At 35.4% G+C, this 15,099-nt stretch overlaps 1 protein-coding gene across 4 annotated transcripts; it reads right to left on the minus strand.

Annotated features, from left to right (window-relative positions):
* Positions 1 to 104: 104 nt before the first annotated feature.
* On the minus strand, positions 105 to 14,745 carry LOC115719634 (la-related protein 1A). Of its 4 annotated transcripts, none has more exons than XM_030648749.2 (14): positions 14,134 to 14,745; positions 12,775 to 13,315; positions 12,413 to 12,572; positions 12,175 to 12,265; positions 11,967 to 12,038; positions 11,180 to 11,724; positions 9,689 to 9,758; positions 2,969 to 3,073; positions 2,583 to 2,890; positions 2,214 to 2,357; positions 2,072 to 2,135; positions 1,607 to 1,752; positions 1,287 to 1,391; positions 105 to 747 (listed from the first exon to the last, which is right to left on the minus strand). In XM_030648749.2, exons 1-14 carry the CDS (start codon positions 14,410 to 14,412, stop codon positions 594 to 596), a joined length of 2,784 nt encoding a protein of 927 aa, XP_030504609.1. In that variant the 5' UTR covers positions 14,413 to 14,745; the 3' UTR covers positions 105 to 593. The 4 variants fall into 4 exon arrangements, with proteins under 4 accessions (XP_030504609.1, XP_030504608.1, XP_030504607.1 ...); XM_030648748.2 differs by having other exon boundaries at positions 9,689 to 9,761; XM_030648747.2 differs by having other exon boundaries at positions 11,174 to 11,724.
* Positions 14,746 to 15,099: the final 354 nt, after the last annotated feature.

The following is a 15,099-nucleotide window of genomic DNA, read 5'->3' on the forward strand; positions in this document are numbered from 1 at the left end:
AATGAGTAGATCTACAGTGAATTCAATTTATATAAGATGAATAGAAGCTAGTAAATTCGTAACAAAGATCAATGAATGAAAATATATGAAAATAGACTGTTGAATTGAAATGTAACCAAAACAAAATTAGACTTTCAAAACTCTTATTTCATTTTTCACAATGTCTAAACTACAAGTTTAATTTGTTTTTTTGTTTTGTTTTTCGTTTTTATATTTTTTTTTTAATTTTTTTTCGCTTGATATATACATGTTACAATCCAAAGAAGGATCAAATGTGAGAGAGTAAAATGACAGGCACCTCCTCTCCAAGCTCAGACAAACTCCGTACAAAAGACATACCGACGAGCAAAGGAAAACCTTCAACAACAAAAACTCAGCAGTCAGCAGCCCTCTCACAGAGGTGTGTAAAATAATCCCAGCAACAAAATATTATACAAATGAAAACCCATCTCTTCTTTTCTCTTTCTTTGCCTCCAAATCAAAAATTGGCCGTGCAACTCCAAAAATCTTTAATAAGCTGGCTGAATCTGTCATTCAAAATTGATTATCATTTCACCATTTCTAATGCCACTCAGGTAGGCATTATAACTAGCTTAATGATTGTTCCCTTTTAAGGTAGCAGCAGCTCGCTCCTTGGCGCGAAAATCCCCCAAGCAACGGTACTCTTCCCGAAGCAGTCTATCCAATTCTGGATGCTTCTCTAGAGGCTCTTTATGGTCACGTTGTTCGCGATAATGATGAAATGCCCTGCCATACAATAAGTGACTCTTAAAAACAGTCACCCTTATCAATTTATTGTCGGGAATAACCAGTAGTCAACTTGTCAACTTCTCAAATTCAGACATATTTCAATGTCAGAAATATTCATATAATAGCAAACCATCATAAGCAAACTTGATAATTACTCAAGTTATTGAACGTGTGAGCTTGTTTAAGGAGTAAGACATTCCTCATAGGTCATGAGAGAGTAGGATCGGATAGAATTAGATAAATTTTATCATGCAATTTTGTTATTAAAAAAATTAAGCTCACTTAAAAACTGAATAATTATCCTATCCAATTTTGATCTTCTTGTACTTCAATACAAAGAAAAATAAAATCATAACTTTGCACCCAACTAATTTTCTCCTAATTTAACTCATCCCCTCGTTTAACGTTTTCTCGCTTATATTTTCAACTCTACTCATATACCACTATTTTTCTGAGCTACAGTTAAATCAAGCAAAAAAAACAATCGAGCTAAATGATAACAATAATAATTATAAAATGTACAAGAAAATAGTTACCAATATTTTTCAAGGCCGTAAAGATTGCCTTTTTGGTAAAACTCAAGTGCAAGCTGTTCAAAGTCCTTATATAAGTCCTCCTTAAATTCCTTTTCCAAACCATAACTACAATAACAAAAATTTCAATTAATCTCCAATCTCCATAATTCATAATTTGAAGTACTCACCCTGCCCAAGAACATTAAACTTCTCTATTGAATATAAACCAAGCGAAAATCTAGAAACTTTTTTTTTTTTTTTTTGAATAAAGCGAAAATCTAGAAACTAAGATTATGAGAATAAAGAATAAGACTAGAAGATCTTTAGTGCATTGCACATACCTATAGAACCTGAAAAGGCATTCTATTCCATAATTATAACTTGCAGCAGCATCTTCTCTCGCATATTTCTGGAACTCGTTATACATTGAAGGGGCGAAATTATCTCTAAGGAAATAACACCAAAACCTATAAAGAGTATTCATTTCCTGCATTCAAAAGTGGCAAGGGATACAATTCAAATGTCAGTGTCATCCATGATTATTTATGACCAGTAAAAAAAGTAAGAAACAAATCCCATAAGACCATGTAAACAGGTTCACAGTTTCATACTTTCATTACTGTAACCAAACCCTTGCGCTCAAAGGGGATAATAAAATGGTGAGAAGTTGTAGCCAAAATACCAAACTTTATCAAGATCTTTAAATATAAAAATATTTCCATAATCCCCCCTGTAACTAAACTCACCCACACAAACTATTCAACAAATAAAAAAAAAAGAGGCAAAAGTTCAGAAAAGCAATACACCTCACTACAACCAATGCCCTGCTTCTTTCTGTCACTCAGGCATCGCTTTTGGTACTTCAGGTACCTAAAAGAAATGGTAACTAAGTAAACAGAAAATTTTGAGCCCACTCTATGAATATATCCAGAATTATTATATCCTTACTTCTGTTGTTTAAAACCATTCTCCTCAAGAAGCTGATGGCTTGGATGCTGAAACTGTGGAAATGACTTGGGCAAAGAACCCACGGGTGGACTACTACCTGAGAGGATCCCATGTGGAGAAACACTCATTTTTGAAGACCTTAGGCTGAAAACCCAAAGTAAATGAGAATTAGATACTAGAACCACAAAAGGGACTCAAAACCAATCTGTTACCAGGTAGCGAACATTCTTGCTATTAAGATTTACTTGGATTTTGGCACTCTTAAGACTCTGAAAAATAAAACACCTCAAAAATGCTAGCCAGAACAATATCATTGCTGAGAAAGAGCAACAACGTCAAAAACAGAAGCAACAGTCGCTTTAGACTAACCAATGATTTTCAGGAGGGGTGGACCCAAAGAAATATCCAACCGAGTTACTAGGTGGGCTCTCTGATATGATTCCCGATGATTGTCGACCACTTCCGTGATTCCTAAATGTGCTAGAAAAGAATCTTTGTTTGTGGGATGACTGGTGTTTTGGAAAGCTTTTATTCTGCTTCTTTCGAGAATTAGCACTTCCAGAGTCTTCAATCCCATTGTTTCCAGCAAAGTTCTCTCCAGGTTTCAAATTTGACAGTCCTGATGCACAATAGCTAGAACTGTTCTTTTTACGACCAGAACGCTTGGTTTTCAGTTCCTGCCAAAAAATGGACATCAGAATTGGGCACCATAATGTAAAAGGGTCAACAAACAATCCAAAATGATTCTTCTCAACCTGCTCATAGAAGTAAAGACCATCATTTATAGTTGAAGCAAGCTCGTTGGAAATGGATTTCGATTGTTTACCTCCAATTGTAGATCCATCAATTACCCCACTATTCTGTAAAGGCAGAGTAGAGCATGACAACTGTTTAGAGTTACTTTGGTACACAACTTTCTCGCATACCAGAAAGGGTAAGTTTTCATATGATGCAGCATAGTAAAGAGGCCATCAATCCCTTGTAATTTATAACTAGCTGATTTCAAGTAAATGGAATGAGAAACACAGGACTTATTGCAATATTCAGACGAACAAGAATCTCATATTTAACGTCATAAGAGTACATTTGTATATTCTCATATAGGATATATTTACAGGAAAAAATTTACTAAATGAAGGGTTATGTTAAGTATTTGGGTGGTGGATTTATTGTTTCCCTTATCTCTTCCCATCCCCTCCTATTTAATTACATATACAGCTTATATATATATCTTTATATATATATGTATATTGTAGAAATATCTTTGTAAATAGCTTTGTACAGTTATATTTATGGTGTTTTTTGACAGCTTAGTTTAGGTTGTATTTTTTCCTAATTTCCTTGATTGTTGCCTAATTCTACTATGTAATCAGCCTATATAAAGGCCACATTTTCATCAATAATATCAAATTAGAAGTATCATTCCCAAATTACTACATGGTATCAGAGCATTTGTAGTAAAAAAAAAATCGTTTTTTTTTTCTGCCTTTTTTTTAAAAAAAAAAATTAGGGTTTAGTTCTTTGAGGCACAATCTTAGAAATCTGGTACACAGTCCTCTTCTAATCTCACCTCCTATCCAAAAAGCTTACCACAGCCCCGATCGGCAAAACCCCAAAGTTCAGGGTCCATAACAGTGGTGCGTGAGCCACACGCCCCGCCCATCCTCTGACATCATCACCCACACGCCACGTGCGTGCAGGCGTGTGAGCCATCTCTAACTATCGTTTCTTTGACGTCTTCCTCCCTGGCACTCACTGCTTTGGCTGTGACTCTTCATCTGGGGTTCTTCGCTACAATAAATTATTTCTTTGGCTAAGTTTTTCTCTAGATTCATTGTCTTTTTGATTCATTTCAATGAATCCTCTTCGACAGTCTATACAGCAGCCAAAATCTCCCTTAATCAAGGCAAATGCTAGTATAGTGTGTCATCAAGGTTCTACATCTCACACGTTTACTGCTGCCTCCAACAAAGGTACTTGGATAGTTGATTCATGAGCCTCTGACCACATGACGGGTGATTTCCAACTCTTCAACACCTTCAAACCATGTGCTCATTCCCAAACAGTTAGAATTGCTGATGGCTCTCTCACACCAAAGGATAGGGACCGGTTGCCGTAACATTATCAGATGACCTTCTCCTTTCATCTGTTCTATTTGTCCCTAAACTGAATTGCAATCTTCTTTCGATAAGTAAACTTACTCGAGATCTACATTGTGTAACTAAATTCTATCCAAATCTTTGTAAATTTCAGGTTGATGGCTCGGAAAAAGTGATTGGCAGTGCTGAAATGCATGATGGGCTCTATATTCTCAAGGCTTCTTCTAAAAGTAAACAAGTTCATACACCAAGTTGTGGTAACTACTCTAATTTAGATTCAGTTTTCAATTCTGTGTCTGTTTCGAATGAAAATCTCGTCATGTTGTGGCATTTTCGGCTTGGACATCCAAATTTTGGTTATCTTGAAAAATTGTTCCCTCAGTTATTTGTCCACAAAAGACCAAAATTCTTTTATTGTGAAGTCTGCCAACTTGCTAAACATACTCGAAACTCTTACCCTAGTCTTCCTTACAAACCTTCCCGACCTTTTTCAATGATACATAGTGATATTTGGGGACCATCGCGAGTAACAAATATTAATGGATCTAGATGGTTTGTATCATTTATTGATGACCATACTAGGACAACATGGACCTTCCTTATGAAAGAAAAATCTGAAACTGCTTCCATTTTTCAAAAATTTCATTCCATGATTCAAAATCAATTTAACCAAAAGATTCAAATCTTGAAAACTGATAATGGAAAGGAATATTTCAACTCCATACTTGGTCCATACTTGTTAGATCAAGGAATTGTTCACATTAGTTCATGTGTTGATACTCCGCAACAAAATGGAGTGGCTGAAAGAAAAAATAGGCATCTTCTTGAAGTTTCTAGATCTATCATGTTTTCAAATAATGTTCCCAAACAGTTTTGGGGGGAAGCCTTACTCACATCCACCTACCTCATCAATCGTATGCCTAGCCGTGTATTACAATTCAAAGCCCCAAGAAATTTGTTACTTGCTACATTCCCTCATATCTCAGCTTTTTCTTCAGATCTTCCATTCAAAGTCTTCGGATGTACATCCTTTGTTCATGTTTATGATCACAACAGAACAAAACTTGATCCAAAATCTCACAAGTGCATCTTCATCGGGTATGCCAACACTCAAAAAGGGTACAAATGTTACTCTCCAATTTCAAAAAGGGTTTATAACACTATGGATGTCACATTCTTTGAACATCAACCTTTCTTTCCCAAATCTGGTATTCAGGGAGAGCATTCACATGAATATCAGTTTTGGGAAATCCTTCAGAATCATCAAGTTGTTTTTCCTCAATCTAATGTTATGGCGCACGAACATCAAAGTGCTCAACCTTTGCCTTCCTTGCCTCTTTTCCCTGTCCAATTGGATATCAATCCAGAAAAACACATCCAACCCGTTAGGGGTGAGCAAAAAATCCAAGAAACCGACCAAACCGAGTAAACCGACCGTCCGAACACCGAAAAAACCGACACCGAAAAAACCGAAAACCGAAAAAACCGCCTTCGGTTAAAACCGCCTTAACATGGTCGGTTTTAGTGTCAATGGCAAACCGACCGATTAAACCGAGAACCGACCGAACATATATATTATATATAATATATATTATTTTTCTACATATTTAATATACAATTTTATTAAACTAATTTTACTTATATCTTTTTTATTTAAAGTCTCAATTATTCATTATTTTATTTTATTATAATTTGATGCATTTACGTATTATATACACACATTCATAAAATAATACTAGTTTTTTAATATAACTCATTATCATATTAGTAGTACAAATAATTTGAACAAATTTAAAAAAATTTATTTTACATTATTTATTTAACTAAGAAAGTTTTATTTTTAAATTATATGATATTTGATACAATACTTTATTTTTTTTAGTTTTCAAATATTTATAAAAAATTTAAAAACTTATTTTTTTAAAAAAAAATAAATAAAGTTCGGTTTGGTCGGTTTAAACCGACCAAACCGTGGATTAAAACGGTCGGTTTTTTTATATTTTATAATGGTCGGTCGGTTTTCGGATTAGAACCATAAAAACCGAAAATCGAATTTTGGATTTTTTTTGTGTAAAAAACCGACCAAACCAACCGTTGCTCACCCCTACAACCCGTCTCCAGAAAACACATCCAACTCATCTCCAGAAAACACATCAAACCCGTCATTCTCTACACTCAATCCAACATCACTTTCCTCCTCAGAAAATCCAAACACTCTTTCAAACTCACCACCACTTCAAACTCAAGCAATAGGTAACAAAGAACTTCGTGTTTATAGCAGGAGGAAAATTGGGAATATAGAGGCCAACATGCAAGACAAGAGCTGTTCAAACACTCATCATAGCCCTCTCAACCTTGAAAATCATGAAGGTAAGGATTTTGTGACTCATGAGTTAGTTTCTCCTACTATTGATGATCTCGACCTTCCTATTGCTCATCGAAAGGGTGTCAGAACTTGTACCAATCACCCCATTCAAAAGTATGTTGCTTATGGGAAACTAACACCTATGTATCGAGCTTTTGTATCTTCTCTTGATCTTATTCAGATTCCCACAGACATTTATGAGGCCTTGAAAGATCCTAAATGGAAGAGTGCAGTCGATGAAGAAATGAATGCCCTTGAGAAGAATGGTACTTGGGTTGTCACTGAGTTATCTCAAGGAAAGCGGACAGTTGGTTGTAAGTGGATTTTCACCATCAAGTATAATTCAGATGGGAGTATCAACAGATTCAAGGCTCGACTTGTCGCCAAGGGGTTCACTCAATCATATGGTGTTGACTATCAGGAGACCTTTGCTCCCGTCGCCAAACTTAATACAGTAAGAATCTTGTTATCACTAGCTGTAAATTGTGATTGGCCTTTATATCAGCTGGATGTAAAAAATGCTTTTTTGAATGGGGATCTCGAAGAAGAAGTCTATATGGAAATTCCACCAGGGATGAAGAAACACTACAGTGGTCGAGTAGTGTGCAAACTTCTCAAATCCCTTTATGGCTTGAAACAGTCACCTCGGGCATGGTTTGACAAATTTGCAAAGTTAGTTGTCAAACATGGATATACTCAAAGCCAGGCTGATCATACTCTATTTTTCAAGTTCTCTCCAACTAGAAAGCTAGCAATTCTCATTGTATATGTGGATGACATAATCTTAACTGGAGATGACACAGAAGAAATTTCAGATCTCAAAAGACTTCTTGCCTCAGCTTTTGAAATCAAAGATCTAGGAACCCTCAAATACTTTCTTGGTATGGAAGTAGCTCGATCGAAAGAAGGAATTGTTATATCTCAACGAAAGTATATCCTAGATCTTCTAAAGGAAACTGGAATGATTGGGAGCAAGCCGGTTGACACTCCCATGGATCCAAACTTGAAAGCTAATCGAAGAGAGGATTCAACTCCAGTAGAGAGGGGGAGCTATCAGAGATTAGTAGGAAAACTAATCTATCTCTCTCATACTAGACCAGATATCGCCTTTCCTGTCAGTGTTGTTAGTCAACATATGCACAATCCTTGTGAGGAACATTTGGAAGCGGTGTATCGTATTCTAAGGTATCTGAAAATGACACCAGGTCTAGGTTTGCACTTCAGAAAATACAACAATCGAGACTTGGAAGTTTACACAGTCTCTAGTTGGGCTGGAGAGCTGACTGATAGACGATCAACCAGTGGTTATTGCACTTATGTATGGGGTAATTTAGTTACCTGGCGCAGCAAAAAGCAGTCTGTAGTCTCAAGGAGTAGCGCAGAGTCAGAATATCGGGCTTTGGCCTTAGGTATTTGTGAAGGGATGTGGATCAAAAGGCTTATGAATGAATTAAGGTTTGAATCTCCCGAGTCCTTTAAAATGTATAGTGATAGTCGAGCTGCAATTAGCATTGCTAAAAATCCAGTTCACTACGACAGAACTAAACATGTTGAGATAGACAGACACTTCATTTCGGAAAAGGTGAATTCAAAGATCATTGAACTCAACTACATCCCTACAAAGAAACAAATCGCTGACATTCTAACAAAAGCCCTACCAAGAACAAGTTTTGAAGAATTTAAATCCAAGCTGGGTTTGTATAACATATACAACTCAGCTTGAGGGGGAGTGTAGAAATATCTATGTAAATAGCTTTGTACAGTTATATTTAGGGTGTTTTTGACAGCTTAGTTTAGGTTGTCTTTTTTCCTAATTTCCTTGATTGTTGCCTAATTCTACTATGTAATCAGCCTATATAAAGGCTACATTTTCATCAATAATATCAGATTAGAAGTATCATTCCCAAATTGCTACATATATAAAAATATCTTTTGGAAAATTGACTTGAACACCTTCATTTAGTATTGACAATACTGCCCTATTTCTTAGCAATCCCCTCTCCCTCACACCACAAGCACATCTACTATTCGGGTTAAGTTATCATGAATCTTCGAAATTGTATTCAATGTGCTTTTATATAAGCACGAATGAACAGATTGTGAATCTGAAGCCATATACACATATATATTTAAAGTTCCTTAGTCCATGTGCATGTGTATATGTGAATGAAATGGGAAAAAGACTAGAAGTTTATGTGTGCATTTACGTGGTTGGAAAATAATTGTTCTAGAATATAAGAGATGTGAAAATAAAATTTAAATGTCCTACATTTGATTAAAAAAAGGACAGATTAGAGAAAGAAAGCAAAAATAAAAAGTGACAATAGAGCCACAAATTATTTAGTAGCGTTACTCCTGAAGTTGAATAGGGTTCTTATTCTTTTCCTTGGAAAATTTGAACCAATGACCTCTTGGATTTGAAGTGTCAAAATAGTTAAATAAAAAAAATGGCAACAATAATCCATTTGACAAAGCAATTAAAGACAAAGAGCATGTTAATTAGCACTGTTAATCTAAATTCCAGAAAAACTCACACAAACATGACTTGCTCAACAACCAAACTCAGGGACAGTAATCACAAGATACAAGGGGTGGAATCATACATTGTAAAACACATGATTAATCTAATAAAACATATTACCATTGTAGTAAAGCACTACAAAAATTAGTGTTTTATAAAGAAAAAGAGAAACTAAATGAAAGGGTAGTTTGAGTGACTCCAAAGGAAAAAAGAAAAAGCCAATAATTATATTTTGTTTGAGAGCCAAACGCAAGGACAACCAATAGTCTCCACGCTTCAGGAGGTAAAGAAGTTATGAACACAATGTATTACAGGACAATTGAACATTTTGTAAAACATACACAACCCTGTCCAAGAACTTAGGCTAAATAGTAGACGATAATTACTGTAGATTCTAAAATCAAATAAGTAAATGTCATGGCATCGTACTCGCTATACATTACAGAACCTTAAAAAAGGTATAGCTATTTTACTTGATGCCAGCTCGTACCTGAGTGACGATGACTAGTCTTTGGACATCTTGATCATTAACTATCACCTCTTCATCTTCATCGTCAATTCTACTGGTCAACAAGGTCATTCAAAATTAAAATGGATGGAGGCATTAGGAAGGGCACACTACAGATGAACTATCCCTTAAATGAGGAACTGTACACATTTAAATACTTCCACATGAAGTAGGAAAAAAATACTAAATGCTTGGATGCAAAATACTAAAATGTTTGTTAAAGGTCAGAAAGGAAGAGAAAGGGAAAAAAAAATGGAAGAGATTGTGAAGAAGATACAAAAATGCGGAAGGAAAAATTGGAATGGGGGATTCTCTATTTCTACACTATCTTTATCAACCAAAATGTAGTCTTTGTTTCTGACAGAATTTGGAGTGCAATGGGTTTTGACACAGATGTAGGTAAGCAAGCAAACAGAAACTAGGGATCATGGCTAATAAGGCAACTTACTGGCTCTTTGGTAGGGAAACTAGGATTTACGTAAAATTGGATTGTTCACAAATTTTGGGAAAAATTATATTGGTCGCCAGTTGGGATTTAAAAAAAAAAAAAAGATTAAAATCCCTTTTCTTTTTCAATTTAAGACGATTCTGTGTATCTTTAGATGAAAAATACCTAGCAGTCTCTAGTAATTATTCTCCTCTTTTATACAATCTTATTATCAAAAGGAGAAAAATGGAATGATGCAACATAAAGTTAAATCCTCCAAAAATTAAGAAAAGGGAATGGAAAACTTCTCAAATTGATAAGGGTTTTGAAAAATCAGGGAGATTTAAAGTAATGATGTATGGGGAAAACAGTAACTTTAAATCAACTTTTTCTCCCTCTATCAAACTCTAGAAAAGAATGCTTTCTATTATTCGTCCACATTTTTTCTCTTTTACTTTTTGAAGAGTAGCAGACCCAAAAAAAAATGAGCACCGGAAAAAGATTTAAAAAACATGTATGTTTTTTTTTTGAAATAAAAAAAAACATGTATGTTTAATACAATTATATGCACTCACAAAATTTATATATGAAAATTTTATTAGAAATATAATATATTTGTAAATGTAGTAATGTACAAATAATGACCAAAGTAAAATATTACATGAAAAATAAATATAAGAAGTTTCAATATGTGCATTATAGCAAAGTTTTATATAGAAATGGCTAAAATGAAGAAAGAAATTACACATTTTTTAAAAAAATTCAGGTGGGGCAACTGCCAAACTATAAAATTACAAATAATGACCAAAGTATAAAAATTTACATGTAAAATAAAACAAAAAAAATTCAACAGGTGCATTATAGTGAACTTTTATACAGAAAAGGCTAAAACGAAAAAAAAAAAGTAAATAAATAAATAAGGAGGGCAGCCTAAGTAAGAACTGGATCTGCCAGTTCCCTACCCTTACCAATTTCTTTCATCCCTAAATTATGTGTTGCCAAAACATAAAAACAAGTGCAGCAGCAAGCAGAGAAACTACCTGTACCTTCTAGCTGATGAAAGACCATCATTCTTTGTTACTTTATGCTCAAGCTCCAGTTCTTCGTCGAGCATAAACGTATTGGCAAAATCATTGGATATGTCATCATGATTCTTAATAGCCACCTCAGATGACATTTGAGTGCCCTCAGTACAAGGTTCATCACATTTAGAAGGTTTGGTACCTTGCGAGTGATCTGTGCAAGTTGAAATATTGCTGCCAAGATCTGAGCACTTGCTGTTGGATGGAACATTTGATTTCCCAATTGAGTCGCCACATCCGCCTGAAGGGGATTCACCATTAATGGAAAAACTATTACTTTCCTGAGCCTTGTTGTTTAAAGGAAACTGTTCAGTCAATTTATCATCATTTTTTGCCGGGTCGACATTTTCTTCAGAAGCCTCCCTTTTACTATCACCATGTCCATCATTGTTAAAAACAGACTTCTCTGAAAGCTGGCCTGAGGGAGTCTCGGGTTTTGATGTCACATTGGAATCTGCCTGAGCTGGAATCCATTTTTCCCACCCATCACGCCTCCGTATCTTGTTTCCCTAAAAGTACATAACACAAAACTCCAAATTAAAATATACATTAGTTAGGAGAAAAAGAGACCTCTAGGGACTTGCTAAAACAGGAAACTCTAGAAAATAAATTAGTGATAACTCTAAGAAGGCTTCATATCAAAAATTTCACTGAACTTTAAGATTGCACCAAACACTAATGCTTTTGAATATGAAAAGTTGAGCAGGAATAAAGTTCAATGAAATAACAGATAGAGCTTAAGGAAAATAACCTGCACTTCTACAGTAACTGAGCCTTGCAGCGCATCAAGAATAAATGAGATATCTGTGGTCATTTTCTTAACCTGTATCAAACAGAAATATTTTCCCAAATAAGTCTTAACATTACTGCTCTCAGATAAATAAATAATTAAACAGAAAATCATGAAATCATTGAAGCATCAACCATATGAATTATTTATCTATTAATTCTGAACTTACTCGTTTGAATTCTGCGATGAGGGATATTGGAACCAGTCCTTGGTCATCCATTACAGAAATTAAATAACGGTCATTTCGCAAATTCTCATCACTGCCAAATGAAAATTAATAAGTCAGTGGCTATCAATGCTCTTGTACGAAACAGAATAAATAAAAGTAAATGTCTGCAATCGCACGCATGAACACACAAAGCAACAAATAGAATGATGCATTTTTCTATTCACATTAGCTCTCTTACCTGAAATAGTATTCAATTTGTTTCACTAAATCACTTTTTAAATCCAATGTCTTCGGGGACACCATTGGAGCACCAGGGCTGAGAGGGTATGGAACCATATATGGAGGACCCCTAGTAGCAGTTTGGTGTCCAGCTGATACATAGTACATTGGTCCAGGTCCTGCGCAAAAAATGCAAGCCAGTTGTAGATTATTATATTTAAAAGCTAACGGAAACGATGAATATGGCATACAAATGCATATATTAATTTTGTATATGTAGCAAGAAAATTCTGGTGAGTGAGAACACAAACAAAAAAACTCAGTTGGATGATGAAAAATAACATTATCCTAAAAAATCACACAATTAATTGATGTAATTACCCTGGAAACTTGGTACCATGAACCCAGGACCCGCAGGAAAATAATGAGGTCCAGCGAAAGGTCTAGGCCCAATACCCTGTTGCATTTGAATGGGGGGGTCCCTAAATGCTCGTTGATGATGCCAATTCTGATTCCAATGGCTGACAGATTCTTGTGCATTGGGTCTTCTATTGGAAAAGTGGGCAGGGTAAACATTTTGGTCCCCTCGTGGGAGCGGGAGAGGGAGAGGCTGAGCTGGTGTCATAAATGCTTGAACTGGTGTCTCAGATCCAGATTTTCCCAAATGAGTTTCAACATTTTGAACAGGTCCAGAGAATGGCTGGTATGGATACGCAGAAACTGCCATAGGAGGTGGAGGTCCCATAGAATGAATTACGGGCGGAGCTACAGGTTGAAGCGGGTGAAAGAATGGAACAGGAACAGGAACAGAACCAGAGCCGTGCGGATTACGCTTAGACCCTGATCTTAGATGTCGTGATGGATGCTTGTGTGAAGGATTAACATTTCCTGAGCCATAAGTCTTTTGATGCCCAACTGATCCCTGGATGACCAAACAAAAATGTAAACAACAGCTAGTTTTGTTAATGTTTCCTAGGCGTAAGATCATATATTATATTTAATTACAACAAATAAAATGGTGGAGATACAAAGATCTCTCACCTTCCATTTGATGTTTTGTTAAAAACAAGAATGATACAGCATGACACCTATAATATAACACTTAAACTAAATTAAAAAATAATACACATCATAAGACAAAGAGCAAGAATGTAGTGTATCCTGAAACTCCACAAAATCAAACCACACAGCTTAAGCATTACAAGTTCACATCAACCACGTTATCTGTCGGCTCAAAAATCATAGCCAGACCTCTCTCAAAGTTCATTTAAGAAAAATTTTAAAAATGACAATAATGATAAAAAAGTAACTTATAGCGAAACAGAATGTTATAGTGATACTGCGCAAGAAATTAATTCTGAAAAATATTGAATCCCACTACATAGATACCAATTTCCTAGCTTTAGGAGACAAATATTCAAGGATAAGCTTTTAAATCAACGAAAGTATCTAAATAATAAAGACCCAACACAACTAAGCCCATTAAATAGCGACATCAACAAAATACTATCTTCCTCCAACGTATTATTACTAGATCAACAACCCATATGGTGAAGCTCTTTGAAAACAAAAACCCTACAAATTAGATCGATATCCAAGTTCCTCCTTTAAAAAAACAAATGTATAAGTTAATACTTCTCAGCATATATAATCATAACAAACTATCCAACGTTTTACAAAATGAGACAAATACAATGACTCGTATTAAAATCGAAACAAATTGGTTATCAGCATCCAAACCTGCACAGTAACTGGAGATTGGGGCGGCGGCGCCACTGCATTAGAAGGGGGACCAGTTGTCGTTGCCTCTGCAGCCGGTATAGAGGGCGGTTTAGCCAAATCAGGATTGCTCTTAGTCAGTTGAGCAGCAGTAAGAGTAGGCCAAGACTCCGCAGGCCCCATCACAGGCATATCCGCAGCCGCCTTAGCGTCAAGCGCAGCCGGAGTCTTCCACGGAGACTTGGGCCCACCATTGAGGTCCCTTCCATCATCCCCACCGTCATTCTCCGCCACCACCATCCCTCCTACGATCTCACCAACCAACCAACCGAAAATCCTCTCTTTTCTTCTCAACCGAAATAACGGATTGTTGTATTGGCACCAAATCAGTCACTGACACAATCCAGCAAAATCAAAGATCTTGAGAGCAATAATAGAGCTAGAGGTAGAAGTAGTAGCCAGTGATCATGGCGAGGGTTTCAACTCAGTCGCGAGAGGACGAGGAGAGAGAATGCGAGAGAATTAGGGTTTTAGGAGAGAGAGAGAGAAAGAGTGAGTGTGTTCCTTTCCGAGCAATAGCGATTGACAGTTACGGAGAAAAAATAGAAAGTATGTTACGGTGAAAATTCTATTTAGGTTTTGTAAGTCTATATTATTATTTATAGTCTTACCAAATTTTAATTTTATTTTCCAATATTTTAAATAAATGATATTCTGTTTTTGCTTAAGCCTATATTAGGGATTAATATCTACTGATATTTTTTCATCGTTTAATAAATAAATAAAAAGATAACTAACAAATTTTTAAAAATTAATGGGTCGTTCCATCTAAAAAATATTTTAAAATTAATATAATGTAAATATAAAATTAATGTAAACATTTAACTGAATTTAAAATTAATGTGCGGTTATTTATTTATGTATAATTTAAAATTAGATATTTTATAGATTTAGAAAAAGAATTTTGAAAAACAAACTACCATACCT

Source organism: Cannabis sativa, unplaced genomic scaffold (genome assembly GCF_029168945.1).
Source record: "Cannabis sativa cultivar Pink pepper isolate KNU-18-1 unplaced genomic scaffold, ASM2916894v1 Contig1, whole genome shotgun sequence".
Classification (NCBI taxonomy): Eukaryota; Viridiplantae; Streptophyta; class Magnoliopsida; order Rosales; family Cannabaceae; genus Cannabis; species Cannabis sativa.